This window comes from Heptranchias perlo, chromosome 12 (assembly GCF_035084215.1).
Source record: "Heptranchias perlo isolate sHepPer1 chromosome 12, sHepPer1.hap1, whole genome shotgun sequence".
NCBI lineage: Eukaryota > Metazoa > Chordata > Chondrichthyes > Hexanchiformes > Hexanchidae > Heptranchias > Heptranchias perlo.
In genome coordinates this window covers 33,919,730-33,934,300 of record NC_090336.1, presented here as the reverse complement: position 1 = coordinate 33,934,300, position 14,571 = coordinate 33,919,730, and the positions used below count along the sequence as shown (strand labels likewise).

The following is a 14,571-nucleotide window of genomic DNA, read 5'->3' as shown; positions in this document are numbered from 1 at the left end:
GCTCCAAGGAGAACAATCCCAGCTTCTCCAGTCCATCCACGCAACCAAAGTCCCTCATCCCTGGAATCATTCTAGCAAACCTCCTCTGCACCCTCTCTAAGGGCTTCACAACCTCCCCTAAAGTGTGGCGCCCAGAACTAGACACAACACTCCAGCTGTGGCCGAATTAGTTGCCCACATAGAAAGTTTTAGAAACATAAAAATGCCATTTGGCCCAAAAAGCCTTCCCCATTTTGATTGACATGGTGCAGTGAGTTTCATGTTGTATGACAGTGTGGTGACAATGTTTTAACTGATGTATTTGCATAAATAGCAGATAAACAATGGGAACCAATGAGTGAGGAAGGCATAATAACTTTCAGGAGTGAGTTCTGAAAAATTAAATAAGCTGGTTACTGCACCCTCCTCCAATCTGAATTGTTTGTATAGCAGATGTGGAGATAATTTTGCTTACATTAAATTTTATTTATATCTCCTTACTTTTAATGGGGATTTTTTTATAAACATGGAAGATACTTTAAAACTCAATGCCACTATCAGTTGGCTGCCTCTCTTTTTCTCTCTGGATGTGAATAATCACCATCCTGAAAATCCTGTTTTCAAGGAATGAAGTTGAAATTTACAGGATCATTTCAAGCCCCACTATTAGTAATTTCATGAGTGAGTTGTGCAGACATATTTAGCTCCACGGTGAAATACAAAATAAAATTGTGAATACAATGCAAAATCTCCATAATCTGCAGCATGTAAAAAGTGTTTTGCTGCTGCAATTCCATATAGCCATGGTATTACTGCCATGGAGTACCTGAAATGGGAGACTTACATTACTAAGTGGAGAGGGAGAGGTAATACTAGTTGTGTTGATGTGATTATTTCTTATCATACTAATTAATAATGTATGATAAAATCTTTTTTATCTTATAAGATTTTAACAAAACACCAGTTGTATAAAGAAAAATAACTACTAGCAAAATGTCAGTCAATGCCAGTTAATTATTAGCAATTTAGAATGCTGAGTCTACCAAAATCCTGATTATCTTGGCAAACTAGTTTGATATTTTACTAGGAATTGAGCTTCAGAAAGTGGATAAAAGTGGCTTTGTCATGAGGAATATCTGACTTGCAGACCAAATATTCTCCAAGTAAACAAATCCATGTAACTACCGTCAAAGAGCATTTCGTCAACGGGCAGTGCAATGGATTTGTGGTGTTCACAGAAAATGGATGGAACTGCAGAATATGACCCCCACAACATTAATAAAAATCGCAGGATCCCACATAATAAAAATTTAATTTAATTAATTCAGTAACTGTAAACCATTTTCCCCCAGAACACTTTAGTCGATTAGTAAAGTGAGATCCCATCTGCAATACTGATGCAGCAAGTCCCATTTTCACTGTCATTCCATTGGGGGAATGGGGTTAATATGGGATGGAGAGCAGGCAAAAAGGTTAGCAAAATAAGAACAGAAAGCAAACCTCATGTATACCTCCTAAAGGGGAATTTATTTATTACTTGAAAAACATCATAAAACACTGTCTCCATGCCTTCAATATGGGTCATGATGTGGAGATGCCGGTGATGGACTGGGGTTGACAATTGTAAACAATTTTACAATTGTCAACCCCAGTCCACGACGTTCACCTGACGAAGGGGGAAGCCTCCGAAAGCTTGTGAATTTAAAATAAAATTGCTGGACTATAACTTGGTGTTGTAAAATTGTTTTCAATATGGGTAACAGTTTAGGCTAATGCCATAATGAATAAAGTTGCCCTTCATTTAAACGTTTCTTACAGCATTTAACAGCCTCCTTGGGTGGACAGTCAACATTCAAGAGTACCTGGTAACATTGTTGTTTTGTTTAGCGCTGCAATATGACAGTGCAATTTGTATCAAAATGCATCGTGTCGCAAAAAAGGAAATCGACGCACCACTTGTGACAATTTGAGACGATTCTCCCTCTTCAGGTATGAAGACAAGAGCCTGTTTAATTAACGTGATTAGAAGTCATAACGAACATCGCGACAACGACCAAAAAAAATGGAACGGGATTGAAAGAGAATGTAATGAAGATCAGATTTCTGGCAGCTATTAAATATAACGTACAAAGAGGGCCCTGTGTCTTTAACTGGGAACTGTCACATTAGGCAGTGAATTGTTGGATCCTTTCCCCACCTCCCAGAGCTTTTATTTCCCGTGTAAATTGTTGGCGGGGTGGCTGGATCCATAAAAATCAGAATGCTTAGGGAACGCAGAGGGGAGCGCAGTTAGAGTAAAAGAGTTTGGGAATTAAGGTCATTAATTTCCCAGTTTCAAGGCTGCCACACAGACCGAGATAAAGTCAGCATAAATATTCAACCAGAGTTTCTCTGTTTTCCTTCTCTCCTTTTTTTTCATCGGCTGCCCATTTATCTCCATCCTGTCAATTAGAGGAAAAAGCAAAGAACTAATTAGGAACTGTGCAATTTTAATTAGCTGTTTTGATAATTAAACTAATTGGTTCCCTTGTGTTTCCGCAATGTGCACAGAGCACTTTTTTGATATCTGGGCTGCAGATTTCCCATCCGTTGGTTAATTAGTCACTTTTGCATTAAAAAAGGCTTTCTTAATAGCCTTAATTTGCAGTTGAAAAGAGAATCTGCCGTCAATAATTTGTGTAATTGGTAACCGTTTGATTGTAATTTAGAACTGTAGCTGGACAGCTCTGCATGCCTAATTCCTAATAGTTAGGATTAAAGTTGGATTGAATGTTAAAAAGGGAAAACGGGAGGTGGGGGTCGATCTTGGATTCTGTCATTTTATTAAAAGATCGGTATGAATCCACAGTTTAATAATTTCTCCCCCCTCCCACAATTTTTTTCCCAGACCCGCTTCCAGGTTTAATAAAGGATTCGAGACGTGCTTCGCCATTGTACCTTTGGAAGAAATAAGGTTACCCATTTATAAATTAATAGCAAAACCCTCTTTTTTTCCTCTCTCTCTCTGGCGATCTCCATTGCTAAATGCACGTGTGTTACAGAATGTTCCCTTTGTGAGCCAACCACGCACACTCCTTAAATGGGCTTTTGTATTTGTCAGAATTAATGAGAAAAGTTCCCTTGCCCTAGGGGTAATTAGTGTCCTTGGAGTTAAATAAGCTAAAACTTAGATACCTCTGGCACAGGCAATTATGTTTGTGTATTGAATAATTGATTCGGGGGCTGCTAATCAGATATGAGCATAATGAATTGATTTAATTAACCAGGGAACCTGAGGAATACTGGGAAATGTGTGCATTTATTCGCCAGCCAGGGACCCTAAAGGGTACAGAACCACATAAATTGGAGGAAAAGGCTGGTAGTCGTGGTTTGCTGGCTTCTGAGATCGGTTTAGTGCAATTTTTAGGTAACGATCGTTGAAGGTGTGTGGTTTTCATTAACCGAGAAAGGTCGGTTGTTGCGGTTTCTCTCTCTCTCTCTCTCTTCAAAGGCAAGATAGATAGATAGTCAGCAGTTCAGCCACCGAGTCTCGCTGGCTGGAGAAGCCGAGGAGGGAGCGCCGTGCCCCGGACTCCGCTGCATCCAGAGGACGATGGTGCTTGACAAGGAGGAAGGTGAGACTCGAGGCTCTTAGATTTTTTAAAAAAAAATAAATTCATTTTTTTTTCTCTCTCCTAATGGGGCCTGACTGCCGTGAAATGAGAACAGCCAAAATTGTAACGACATCGGCGACTGAGTAAAAGGTAGAAGCTGTGTTTCTGTGATCACTTTCAGGGTCTGTTTAAATCATTCTTCCCCCCCCCCCCCCCCGTATTTCTCCCATATGCTTTTCACATGCCCCTGTCGTATTTATGTCGGCCGTGTATAAACATTGCGTATTTTCTGTTCCGATTTGTGTATCTCCCTTATCGGACCCTCGAACTCTAATCGCTTCAGGAGCTCTTTATTTTCCCGGTCCTTGTAGCAAATAAATTGCTCCATTTCTTTGTACGTGCTGCTAGTTTTCCCCCCTCCCCTCCTCACACACACACACTCTTATTTCACTTTGTGTGCTGGTGGTTTGATGTTGTACTGTGTGTGTGTATGTGTGTCCCCCCCTCTCTCTCTCGTCCTATGCCGTTTTCCCGACCACGGTGTTTGTAAATCCGAAGTGTCGTGGGTTTAAAACGATGTCATTGTTTTTGTTCCGCCAGTTCTGTGTAAAAGTTACAGCAGTGAATTCACGGACTGCCGCTGCTTAATATGTATTTTTTAAAAAAATATTAGCAATCGGATCACTGGAATATCGAGATGCTTCAAGCTTTTTAATTTCCTATCGTGGTTCATAAAGAGCGACTGAAGCCAGTTCTGTCCTTGTGTGTGTGTTTTTTTCCCTCTCTCTGATCAGTTGCTGGCTGGCGCTTGCTCCGTTGCTACGGAGATGAAATTGACACAATTAACACAATTACTTTCCAATCCTCCTGTATTTAAAAACGGTTCATACTTCCCTTCCTTTTAACGCTGTATGTTTCCTTTGCATCTGGACTAAATACTGAGATAAACGTATTTTTAAAAACTATCTTTTTTTAAGATAGCATACTTTATTTTAATGTGCCATTAAACTCTTGCGTTAAAATGACTGGGTTTAATCTGTGACTGTTTTCCTGCTATTCCCCGCGTCGGTACGAGCGAAGTGAACCGACTTTTTTTTTTAACTCTTTGAAGACTGAAGATCTTGATGTGTGGAAAAACATTGTGCCCCCCCCCCCCAAATGTCTTGTCATGAGCTTCCAGGATAACTGAGGACATATAGCCCACATTGAACGTGTTTGCTATTCACTATGCACTAAGGTTAATTGTACTGGATACAATGCGGAACAGTCACCACATACCATAGTGTTGGTGGGGTTAAATTGGTGAGAATAGAGGGCAGACTATGTGTTTTGATAAGTTGTAATTCTTGATGAAAACCATAACAAAAAAAATGACAGTTTAGTCAGCCCTATTAAATCCTGCTTCTCTAAATGGACTATGTACCAAGTCAACTGTAAATTTCCTGCTTTGGATGTCTGTCTTGCTAAAAGTTTTGTGTATGATTCATGATTTGGATTGCTTTTAACAGATATTGGCTAAGCAATATGGTAAATGTACAAAGGCGATACAAATGGCATTAGTAAAAGAGGATACACAGGACCATATAATGCAGTCAATACTACATTAACTACTGAAGCCCAATTACAGTACACTGAGAGTGGCTTTTAGTAGCATTAGGACTTCCAGAAGAGCGAGATCACCTGCTGTTTATTGCCTAAAAGCTTCACCCTTTGCTTGCTGGGTTCAACCAGTCATTGTGAGTAATAGCTGAAAATTTCTCTCTCTCCCTGTTTTCTGCTTGTTGAACTTAGTTGTAATAGTAAGGGCTAGATGTTATACTTGGTTGTTCAAAAAAATACCAAATAGATTGAACAGATTTTACACTGAATTTATAGCTGCAAGCCTTATAACTGAGTGTTTTTAAAAGATCTATCCCTCCCCTTCCTCAATTTAAAGATGACATTGGTTTTAAAATAGTGTAAAACTGCTTTTATCTTCTGCCTTTGACCTGTAATGGGCAGGTACATTTATTTCATTTTATAGTCTGAACTAACCAACCAGGGATATGCTGAGGCTGCCATAAAAGTGGAACTGGCTGTGTGAATTACAGTCATGAAAGTGCAACTTTCATCCAGAAATAATCAGTATTTTAAATGGCCATTTTATTCCTCTTTTCCCTATCTCCAATAGCTCTTTATTAATTTGTCAAAACATATTTCCATGAAAGGTCATATCGGTGAATCAATTATTCTGATAGTAATGGTTACCAGTAAAATGTAATGTAGGATTTCACAGGACTTCTTGAGATGTTGGCTAGTTTTTAAAAAGCTGGATTATTTTGGCTGCCTGCCTTGCGGATGTATTCTGAAAGTGTGTCTAAAAGGTTGCAAAGTAGTTGATCCAAATTTCAAAATGTTTACAAATTGTTAAAACTTATGTAAAAATCGCTGTTGATTAAGCTTGCATCAAAGTAAACTGCTGGACTTGCTTCATTTAAGAACTGATGGGCAGAGCTCTTGAAGGGATGTTTGCATTTCTCAAATCTGAGAATATAGCAACTTCTGTTGGGGAGGAACATTTCAGATTCTCGTTAAAATATAATTTGCCATTGATTTTGTGTATAGAATGCTTTACAATTGATTATCTTAATGTTATTGATTTATAATCAAATTAATTCACTCCATTTAGCAAGCTGGTGTGAGCATGGTACAGTATTGCATCTGGTCATGAGTCCTGTTTTAAAACCTGTCTACAAAATGCTCGCATTGCAGCAATTGAATAAATGCTTGGTAGTTATAGAGTACACATCAGCTTTTTTTAAAAAATTGCATGTTCATGTGTAATTGCAAGATGCAGAATAGCTGTTTAACTAGAAAGTGATCCATTTTTGATTTTTTTTTTGAAACATGAGATTTTTCATTTGTCAAGTGTCATTGCTATAGTGCTACTTACTGCATGTACTTTTTTTTAAAAAAAAGCTGAATGTGGAGTGGGTGTTGTGGACCTTCTACTCTGAAATGGAGAGCTCTTGATATACAAGACTGGTGATGGATCTGAGTTGGTTCTGAAACTGATGGTAGCATCTTGCTTTGCAGCACGCGCACCTAACAGCACAGCGTGTAGCCATTGCTATCCAAATTCATAATCTGCAGCACATGCAGATTTCTGCTAATTGAAAGGACGACAAGTAAACTTGGTCCCTTGGCTATACCAAAATGTTTTATTGACGCTTGCATTAACCCTTTTGAAGGTTACATTGATCTTTTGCACCCTGAAGTCAAGATTTGATACCAAAACCAGCTAAGTTTCATGTGGGCTTACATTCCACACTTTTTTACAGATGTTGGCAAAAGTATTTTGAAAGCTGTAAAAGGACTTTCAGTTTGGCTTCAAAGTTGGGTATTTTGATTGGAGCAAAACTTGATTCTTCAGCTGGTAATGACTTCCAAACGGCGACTAACATGCCTTAAATGTTTGCAGGAATTGTATATTAGCACTTCTGTCTAATTTGATCAGGAACTGCATTTGGTTCCTCTGATTTACCAGAGCAGTTTAATTGACTAGAGGGCTCCCTTAATTTCAGTTAAGTATTGAAGGGTTAACCTGCAGTTTTAAGCCTGAATTCCTTTCAATATCTTGCACAGAATAGTACTACCCTCAGTCATAAACTTTACTGCATTTTTGGAGATTAGAGTAATGCACCTGAAACAAGCTCTTCAGGGAAAGTTCCAACAAAATTAAGATGAGCCCATTTTGCTCTCTGGTGATCTAGCTTTGATCAACAGATAGATTGGTAATATGTGCATGTTCATAAAGTGCATGATTGAAACCTTTGCAAATGCTAATATACTTTCCAGATAGCTGGCAGTCACTAATAAAATCTGGGCTTCAGGGTGCTTTTTGCATTTAGAAAGTTAAGAATTGCTTTTTGTTTTGAGTTGCCATGGTGATCCTTTCACATAATAGTATATATCATTTAAAGTGGACAGTAACGGTTCCTGTCATGTATATTGAGTTCCTACAGCTTGCCTTCTAATTTCTACTAGATTACTTCTATAAAAACCTTTTTAGCTTGTCATTTCTCTAAGCCAATTCCCCCTTTTCCTCCTTTGCCACTTAACCGATTTCCTTTTCAAATTGCTTCAATGCCTGCCCCATAGTTTGAATTGTCCTTCTTTACTGTCTTGATCAGAATTTTAAAACTTTTAGAAGCGGCTTCTATGCCAATAAATCTCAATCTCTTCACTTAATACTGGTTCAGCTAATTTGTTAGCCTTTGTACTAGGGCTTCAAAAGTAATCTCAATTGAATTTTGGGATTTCTCTTGTCTTCTGGGGTGTATCAGCTTTTGTAGCCCATGGCTTGAGAGCTAGAATACAACTTTTAATTTGGTTTGATTATTATTATCCATTTGCAGTTTAGCCGTCGCTCTGTTGTGCGTAATTGAATTCAGGTTTGAGAAAACTGATGCTATTTCTACATGACAAATTTCTATAAATTGTTTTTCTGGATTGACATTGGATATTTGCACTAGTAGTGAACATTATCCTATTTGCTTTAGCACAATTTTTTTTGTGCTGTCAGTACTTGTTCTCTGTAAAATCAAGATTGCTATGAAAAGGATTAAAGGATCATTATGTGAAGTTGCTATTGTATTAAACTTGTTTTAAATTGGATTTTCAAAATTTGTCCAATATAGAAGCCTTTCTTAAATGAATCTGATCTAACTTGAGTCGTGAAACAAGACAAGGTCAGTCAAATAAGTAGATGGATTTGTGAACACTTGAAACGGGCTAGCTTGTTGAAATCTGCATACATCCAATGCTTCAATTCCATACAGATGTTTTATCTGCATGGGGACAAGTTTGCTTTTTCCACATTTATACTATATGTATGTGTGTAATAAGGTGACCCATTCGCTGTTTTCAAGAAACATAACTTCTGAAACATGCCTTTTTAAATTCTTGGAAACTGGCATAAGGTGAGACCTATAAGCAAGTACCTCTGTTAATAGACAAGACAATGACGCTGAACAAAAGCAAGCAGAGAGGAAAGATGCAGATGTTTAGTGTGAACATGACAGAATCTGAGGGAGAGTCAGTTTTGAGCAGTTGCTGTTTTTTGTTTTAAATACAGTGCCAAATGATCACTTAAATGTTTACGGGCCTGCTGTAGTATTTGGGAATAAAGGACAGCTGGCAATAATTGAAAATAGTCTGACAACCTACGATAGACTCTGGAAGGTTGATTTTTGAACTTTACACTAATTGTGCCAGTCTCATTTTTCAGAACTGAAATTGGTTTAAACCGATAGGTTGGCAGCAAGAAAAATCTATGCAAACTGGTACTTTGCCATTCTTGAGGGGGACTTTCAAACCGTGCCACCAGTATTAACTTTTTAATGCAGCTTGAGTGTACAAGAAAAGCTTAAAATGGTACACTTCTGATTTAGTCAAACTATACATACAAATTTTAGACTAGATAATGGGATTGCAAGAAAACAGCCCTCACACCGAGTTCAGCCAAAATATTGGCTGCTAAGGATTCTATACAAAACTTGGGTAGTTGTAATTCAATTTTCTGGGTGCACATACAGTGCAGTATGAGCTACTCTTAATTGGACAGCCTTGGAGGCCGTGAGGGCAGGTGGTGAGGGACAAATGCCATGCACTGTAGGCAGCATTGGTTAAAATATCAGATATTAATGGTGCCCTTTTACACTAGAGGAATGTTCTTTTTGGGGGAAGATAAAATTCTGTGCATTTTATCTTGCATCTGGTAAAGAATATCAGGAAATTCCTGGTTGGAGCAAGCACAGCAAAATAGCAGTGACCAGCTGTGTGGGATGGTATTTTAATTGACAGGTTTGATACACAGCAACACATTACACAGTTAAGTTACTATAGCAATGAGAACCTGGGACCTCTTTGAATTTGTCACCCAAGATTCAGTGAGATGTGATCTGAGCAGATGTGTAAAATAATAGTTGAGCTCCGAGTGGAGTCACAAAATTGAAGGGTTTTTATTTTTTTGGTCTAGCACTGATCAATGTTGGGTTGTTGCCGAACAGCATGTGCTCTGGGACGGGATGTGAAACCTCAAATTCCCAGTTTGGCTATTGGTGAGCACTTTTTTAAATGTGCACATGATGGCAACCAAGTTTCTCACCTCCTACTGTAGGTAATCAAGCAAATTTTACCTTGGAAATTTTTAAATGCCTACTCAGGAAGATTATGCTACAGCCAATTGTGTGAATTACTTCATGTGTCTCTGTACATCTCCCCTTTAGTTCCATGTGAATTCTCCGACAGCAGTGTTCACATTTAGTCTTGGCAGTGGGCAAGCCCGGGTTTTTAGATTTGATTGCAAACAGCTTCCTACTTAGCTTGACCAAGTTTAGCATTTGTCAGGGGCAATGCTTAGCAAATCGCTCAAGACTAGATTAGGAGTACATCAAGTGGAAAACATTTTGATCTGGGGACTTGATGGAACTTTAGTGTTCTCCATGTTTCTACCTTTTTAGTCCCTTGTTAGTTTCTCAAACTGGGGAAGGGGTGGGGCCATAGGCCAGTGTATTAAATACTTTATTATGGGAGAATTATGCAGGAGTTAATGCAGATCAACTTCAATTTAGAATAGTGTAAACTTTAATGTAAAGTGATCATAGATGGCTTGTTTATTGACAAGGGCTGCTTTTAACTGGGCCTCTCCAAGATTCTTGTTCAAATAAATCAGCATTCTGTCGTAGCACCAATTAAAGTGGCTTATGTAGACTTTCTTACACTTGCTATCTTCTAGAAAGTATAAAACTTTGTCATAATTTGTAATTTACCTGGAGATTCTGGTATCCCCTGTCATTCACTCGACAATTGCTTTTGTGGGGAGGAGCAATTGGTTGAATGCTAAAGATTTTCTAGAAAGTTACGTTTGAGGTGCTGTACTTCACTACAGTTAAGTTTGCTTCTGTCCCATTCAGGACAGAGCACACAATCATTACAAAATGTCAGTTTTAGTTGCTTTATTGAAAGTGGCTTATGTCCAGTAATCATTTAGATTTGTGAAGAAACTAGAGGATGTGTATGCATCACCAATTTGCATTTATAGTGTCTTTTTAATGTAGTAAAAATCCAAAGGGTTTCAATGCTCAGAACCAGATGCAATCCCTCAACTTCTCCCACCTGTTATCAAAAGGTAAGCTCGCTCAAGGCAATTGGTAGGATCTATCTAATTAGCTCTCAATGCCTTGGCACATAAATTACATAGTAAAAGTTTTAGGCAGAAGACCACCTTCAGTCCATCTAGTTGACCTATGCATTTCTAATATCCCTGAATCCCATCTGTTCACAAGAACCTGTCTAGATCTTTGAAACCCATTAGGGTGTTTTGTTCCACTACCTGTGGCAGTGATCAATTCCATATACTTACCACCCTTTAGTAACAAGTTTCTTTTGTGTTTCCTATATTTTGTTGTCCTTTTTAATTTGACCCCTTGTGCTTAAATTACATGGCAGAAAAGCTTGCTTGGATGCAATATGTCCAAACTTTTTCATAGGATAAAAGAAATGGATCAGGATTACACCTGAAAGAGAAAACATGGCACATTGGTAAGGTCTTTAAATGCATTTGAATGATGTTCAATGGTATTGGTGCCAGAAATGGAAGATGTTCCTGGGTATGTACATACCTCCATCTTTGTTCCCATGTCAGCAGGCTTAATTCTTGCTTTCCAAATCATCCATTCTTGTGGCACTAAATTGATACTCAAAGATCACTTTGTACTGTGGACATGCACAACTGGTTTAACTTGTCTGCTTAACTTTTAAGCCAGTAGAGACTTCATCCATCGGATTGGGATGATTTTGAGCTCTTTGCAGGTGAAAGTGATTGCTAACTTGCTGCACCACTTCAGTTTCTTGCATTTACGTTATCGAATGAGTCTTTAACTCTATAATCTTGGGACTACTTCAATAAGGGAAATTCAAAGTTTTTAATTCCTCTCAGAGGCAGTTTGCCATGTCATAAAATTCTGTTGTAACTTCATTTCTAATGGGGATGAAGGAAATGGCTGGGTGGATTCCCATGAGGTTTAGGTAAACTTGCCTTGGTGCTTTCATGGCAGAGATGAGTCTGTGTGAGTGCTTACTAGAAATCTCTGCTTCAAAGAACGCAAGAAATAGGAGTAGGCCATATGGCCCCACTAGTGTGCTCTGCCATTCAATCAGACCATGGCTGATCTTCAACATCAACTCGCATATCCCTTGAGTCCAAAAATCTATTGATCTCCGCCTTAAATACTCAACGATTCAGTATCCACAACCCTCTGGGGTAGAGAATTCCGAAGATTCACAACCCTCTGAAGAAATTTCTCCTCATCTCAGCCCTCAATGGTTGATCCCTGATCCTAAGACTGACCTCTAGTTCTAGATTCTCCAGCCAGGGAAACAGCCTCTCATAATCTTATGTTTCAATGAGATCACCTCTCAATCTTCTAAACTTGAGTATAAGCCCATTCTACTCAATCTCTCATAGGACAACCCTCTCATCCCAGGAATCAATCTAGTGAACCTTCATTGCACCCCCTCTAAGGCAAGTATATCCTTCCTTAGGTAAGGGGACCAAAACTGTACACAGTACTCCAGGCATAGTCTCATTAGAGCCCTATATAAATGTAGAAAGACTTCTTTACTCTTGTACTCCACCCCCTTGCAATAAAGGCTAACATACCATTTGCCTTCCTAATTGCTTGCTGTACCTGCATGCTCACTTTGTTGTGTGCAATGACACCCAAACCCCTCAACACCAACATTTACTAGTTTCTCACCATTAGGAAACATTGTTTTTCTATTCTTCCTACCAATGTAACTAAGCTCACATTTCCCCACATTATACTCAATCTGCCACCTTTTTGCCCACCCACTTAACCTGTCTGTCTCTTTTGCATCCAACTCACGGCTTACTTTCCCACCTAGCTTTGTATCAGCAAACTTGGATACATTACACTTGGTCCCTTCATCTGAGTAATATAGATTGTAACAGCTGAGGCCCAAGCACCGATCCTTGCGGCACCCCACTAGTTATAGCCTGCCAACTTGAAAATGACCAGTTTATTCCTACTCTTTTCTGTTTGTTAACTAATCCTCTATCCATGCTAATATTACCCCAACCCCATGACCCCTTATCTTGTGTAACAACCTCTTGTGTTTTTTTATTCGTTCACGGGATGTGGGCGTCGCTGGCAAGGCCAGCATTTATTGCCCATCCCTAATTGCCCTTGAGAAGGTGGTGGTGAGCCGCCTTCTTGAACCGCTGCAGTCCGTGTGGTGACGGTTCTCCCACAGTGCTGTTAGGAAGGGAGTTCCAGGATTTTGACCCAGCGACAATGAAGGAACGGCGATATATTTCCAAGTCTGGATGGTGTGTGACTTGGAGGGGAACGTGCAGATGGTGTTGTTCCCATGTGCCTGCTGCTCTTGTCCTTCTAGGTGGTAGAGGTCGCGGGTTTGGGAGGTGCTGTCGAAGAAGCCTTGGCGAGTTGCTGCAGTGCATCCTGTGGATGGTACACACTGCAGCCACAGTGCGCCGGTGGTGAAGGGAGTGAATGTTTAGTGTGGTGAATGGGGTGCCAATCAAGCGGGCTGCTTTATCTTGGATGGTGTCGAGCTTCTTGAGTGTTGTTGGAGCTGCACTCATCCAAGCAAGTGGAGAGAGTTCCATCACACTCCTGACTTGTGCCTTGCAGATGGTGGAAAGGCTTTGGGGAGTCAGGTGGTGAGTCACTCGCCGCAGAATACCCAGCCTCTGACCTGCTTTCATAGCCACAGTATTTATATGGCTGGTCCAGTTAAGTTTCTGGTCAATGGTGACCCCCAGGATGTTGGTGGTGGGGGATTCGGTGATGGTAATGCCGTTGAATGTCAGGGGGAGGTGGTTAGACACTCTCTCATTGGAGATGGTCATTGCCTGGCACTTGTCTGGCGCGAATGTTACTTGCCACTTATGAGCCCAAGCCTGGATGTTGTCCAGGTCTTGCTGCATGCGGGCTCGGACTGCTTCGTTATTTGAGGGGTTGCAAATGGAACTGAACACTGTGCAGTCATCAGCGAACATCCCCATTTCTGACCTTATGATGGATGGAAGGTCATTGATGAAGCAGCTGAAGATGGTTGGGCCTAGGACACTGCCCTGAGGAACTCCTGCAGCAATGTTCTGGGGCTGAGATGATTGGCCTCCAACAACCACTACCATCTTCCTTTGTGCTAGGTATGACTCCAGCCACTAGAGAGTTTTCCCCCTGATTTCCATTGACTTCAATTTTACTAGGGCTCCTTGGTGCCACACTCGGTCAAATGCTGCCTTGATGGCACCTTATCGAATGCCTTTTGAAAATCCAAATATACTACATCCACTGGTTCCCTTTTATCTACCCTGCTAGTTATACCCTCAAACTCTAATAGATGTTTCAAATACTATTTCCCTTTCATAAATCATCTTGAGTCTGCCTAATCATATGTTCTAAGTGCCCTGTTACCACTTAATAGATTCCAGCATTTTCCTGACTATTGATGAGCCTAACTGGCCTGTTATCCCTATTTTCTCTCCCTCCTTTCTTGAATAGCGGGGTTACATTTGCTAACTTCCAATCTGCTGGGACCGTTCTAGAATCTAGGGAATTTTGGCAGATCATAACCAATGCATCCACTATCTCTGCAGCCACCTCTTTTAGAACCCTCAGATGTAGGCTGTCGGGTCCAGGGAATTTATCGGCCTTTCGTCCCATTCATTTCTCTAGTGTTTTTTCTCTACTGATTACTTTAAGTTCCCCACTCTCATTAGCCCCTTCGTTTCCCATTATTTCTGGTATGCTTTTTAGATAGAAAATATTTGTTTAATGCATCTGCCCTTTCCTGATTTCCCATTATAATTTCTCCTGTCTCAGCCTCTAGAGGACCAATGTTTACTTTTGCTACTCTTCCTTTTTACATACTTGTAGAAGCTCTTGCAATCTGTTTTTATATTTCT

General features: G+C 39.9%; 1 protein-coding gene across 3 annotated transcripts in view; it reads left to right on the top strand.

Moving 5' to 3' along the window:
- Nucleotides 1–1,898: 1,898 nt before the first annotated feature.
- lmo1 (LIM domain only 1) overlaps nt 1,899–14,571 on the top strand; it is a 40,892-nt gene continuing 28,219 nt past the window's right edge. The window contains exons 1-3 of one of the 3 annotated variants that reach the window (XM_067993510.1): nt 1,899–1,968; nt 2,867–2,932; nt 3,470–3,593. In XM_067993510.1, the coding sequence (XP_067849611.1) occupies nt 3,572–3,593 (22 nt within the window). In that variant the 5' untranslated portion in view covers nt 1,899–1,968; nt 2,867–2,932; nt 3,470–3,571. Of the gene's footprint in view, nt 1,969–2,866; nt 2,933–3,012; nt 3,594–3,646; nt 3,723–14,571 lie in introns of those variants that run through there. The other 2 variants (XM_067993509.1, XM_067993511.1) reach the window with 2 other exon arrangements.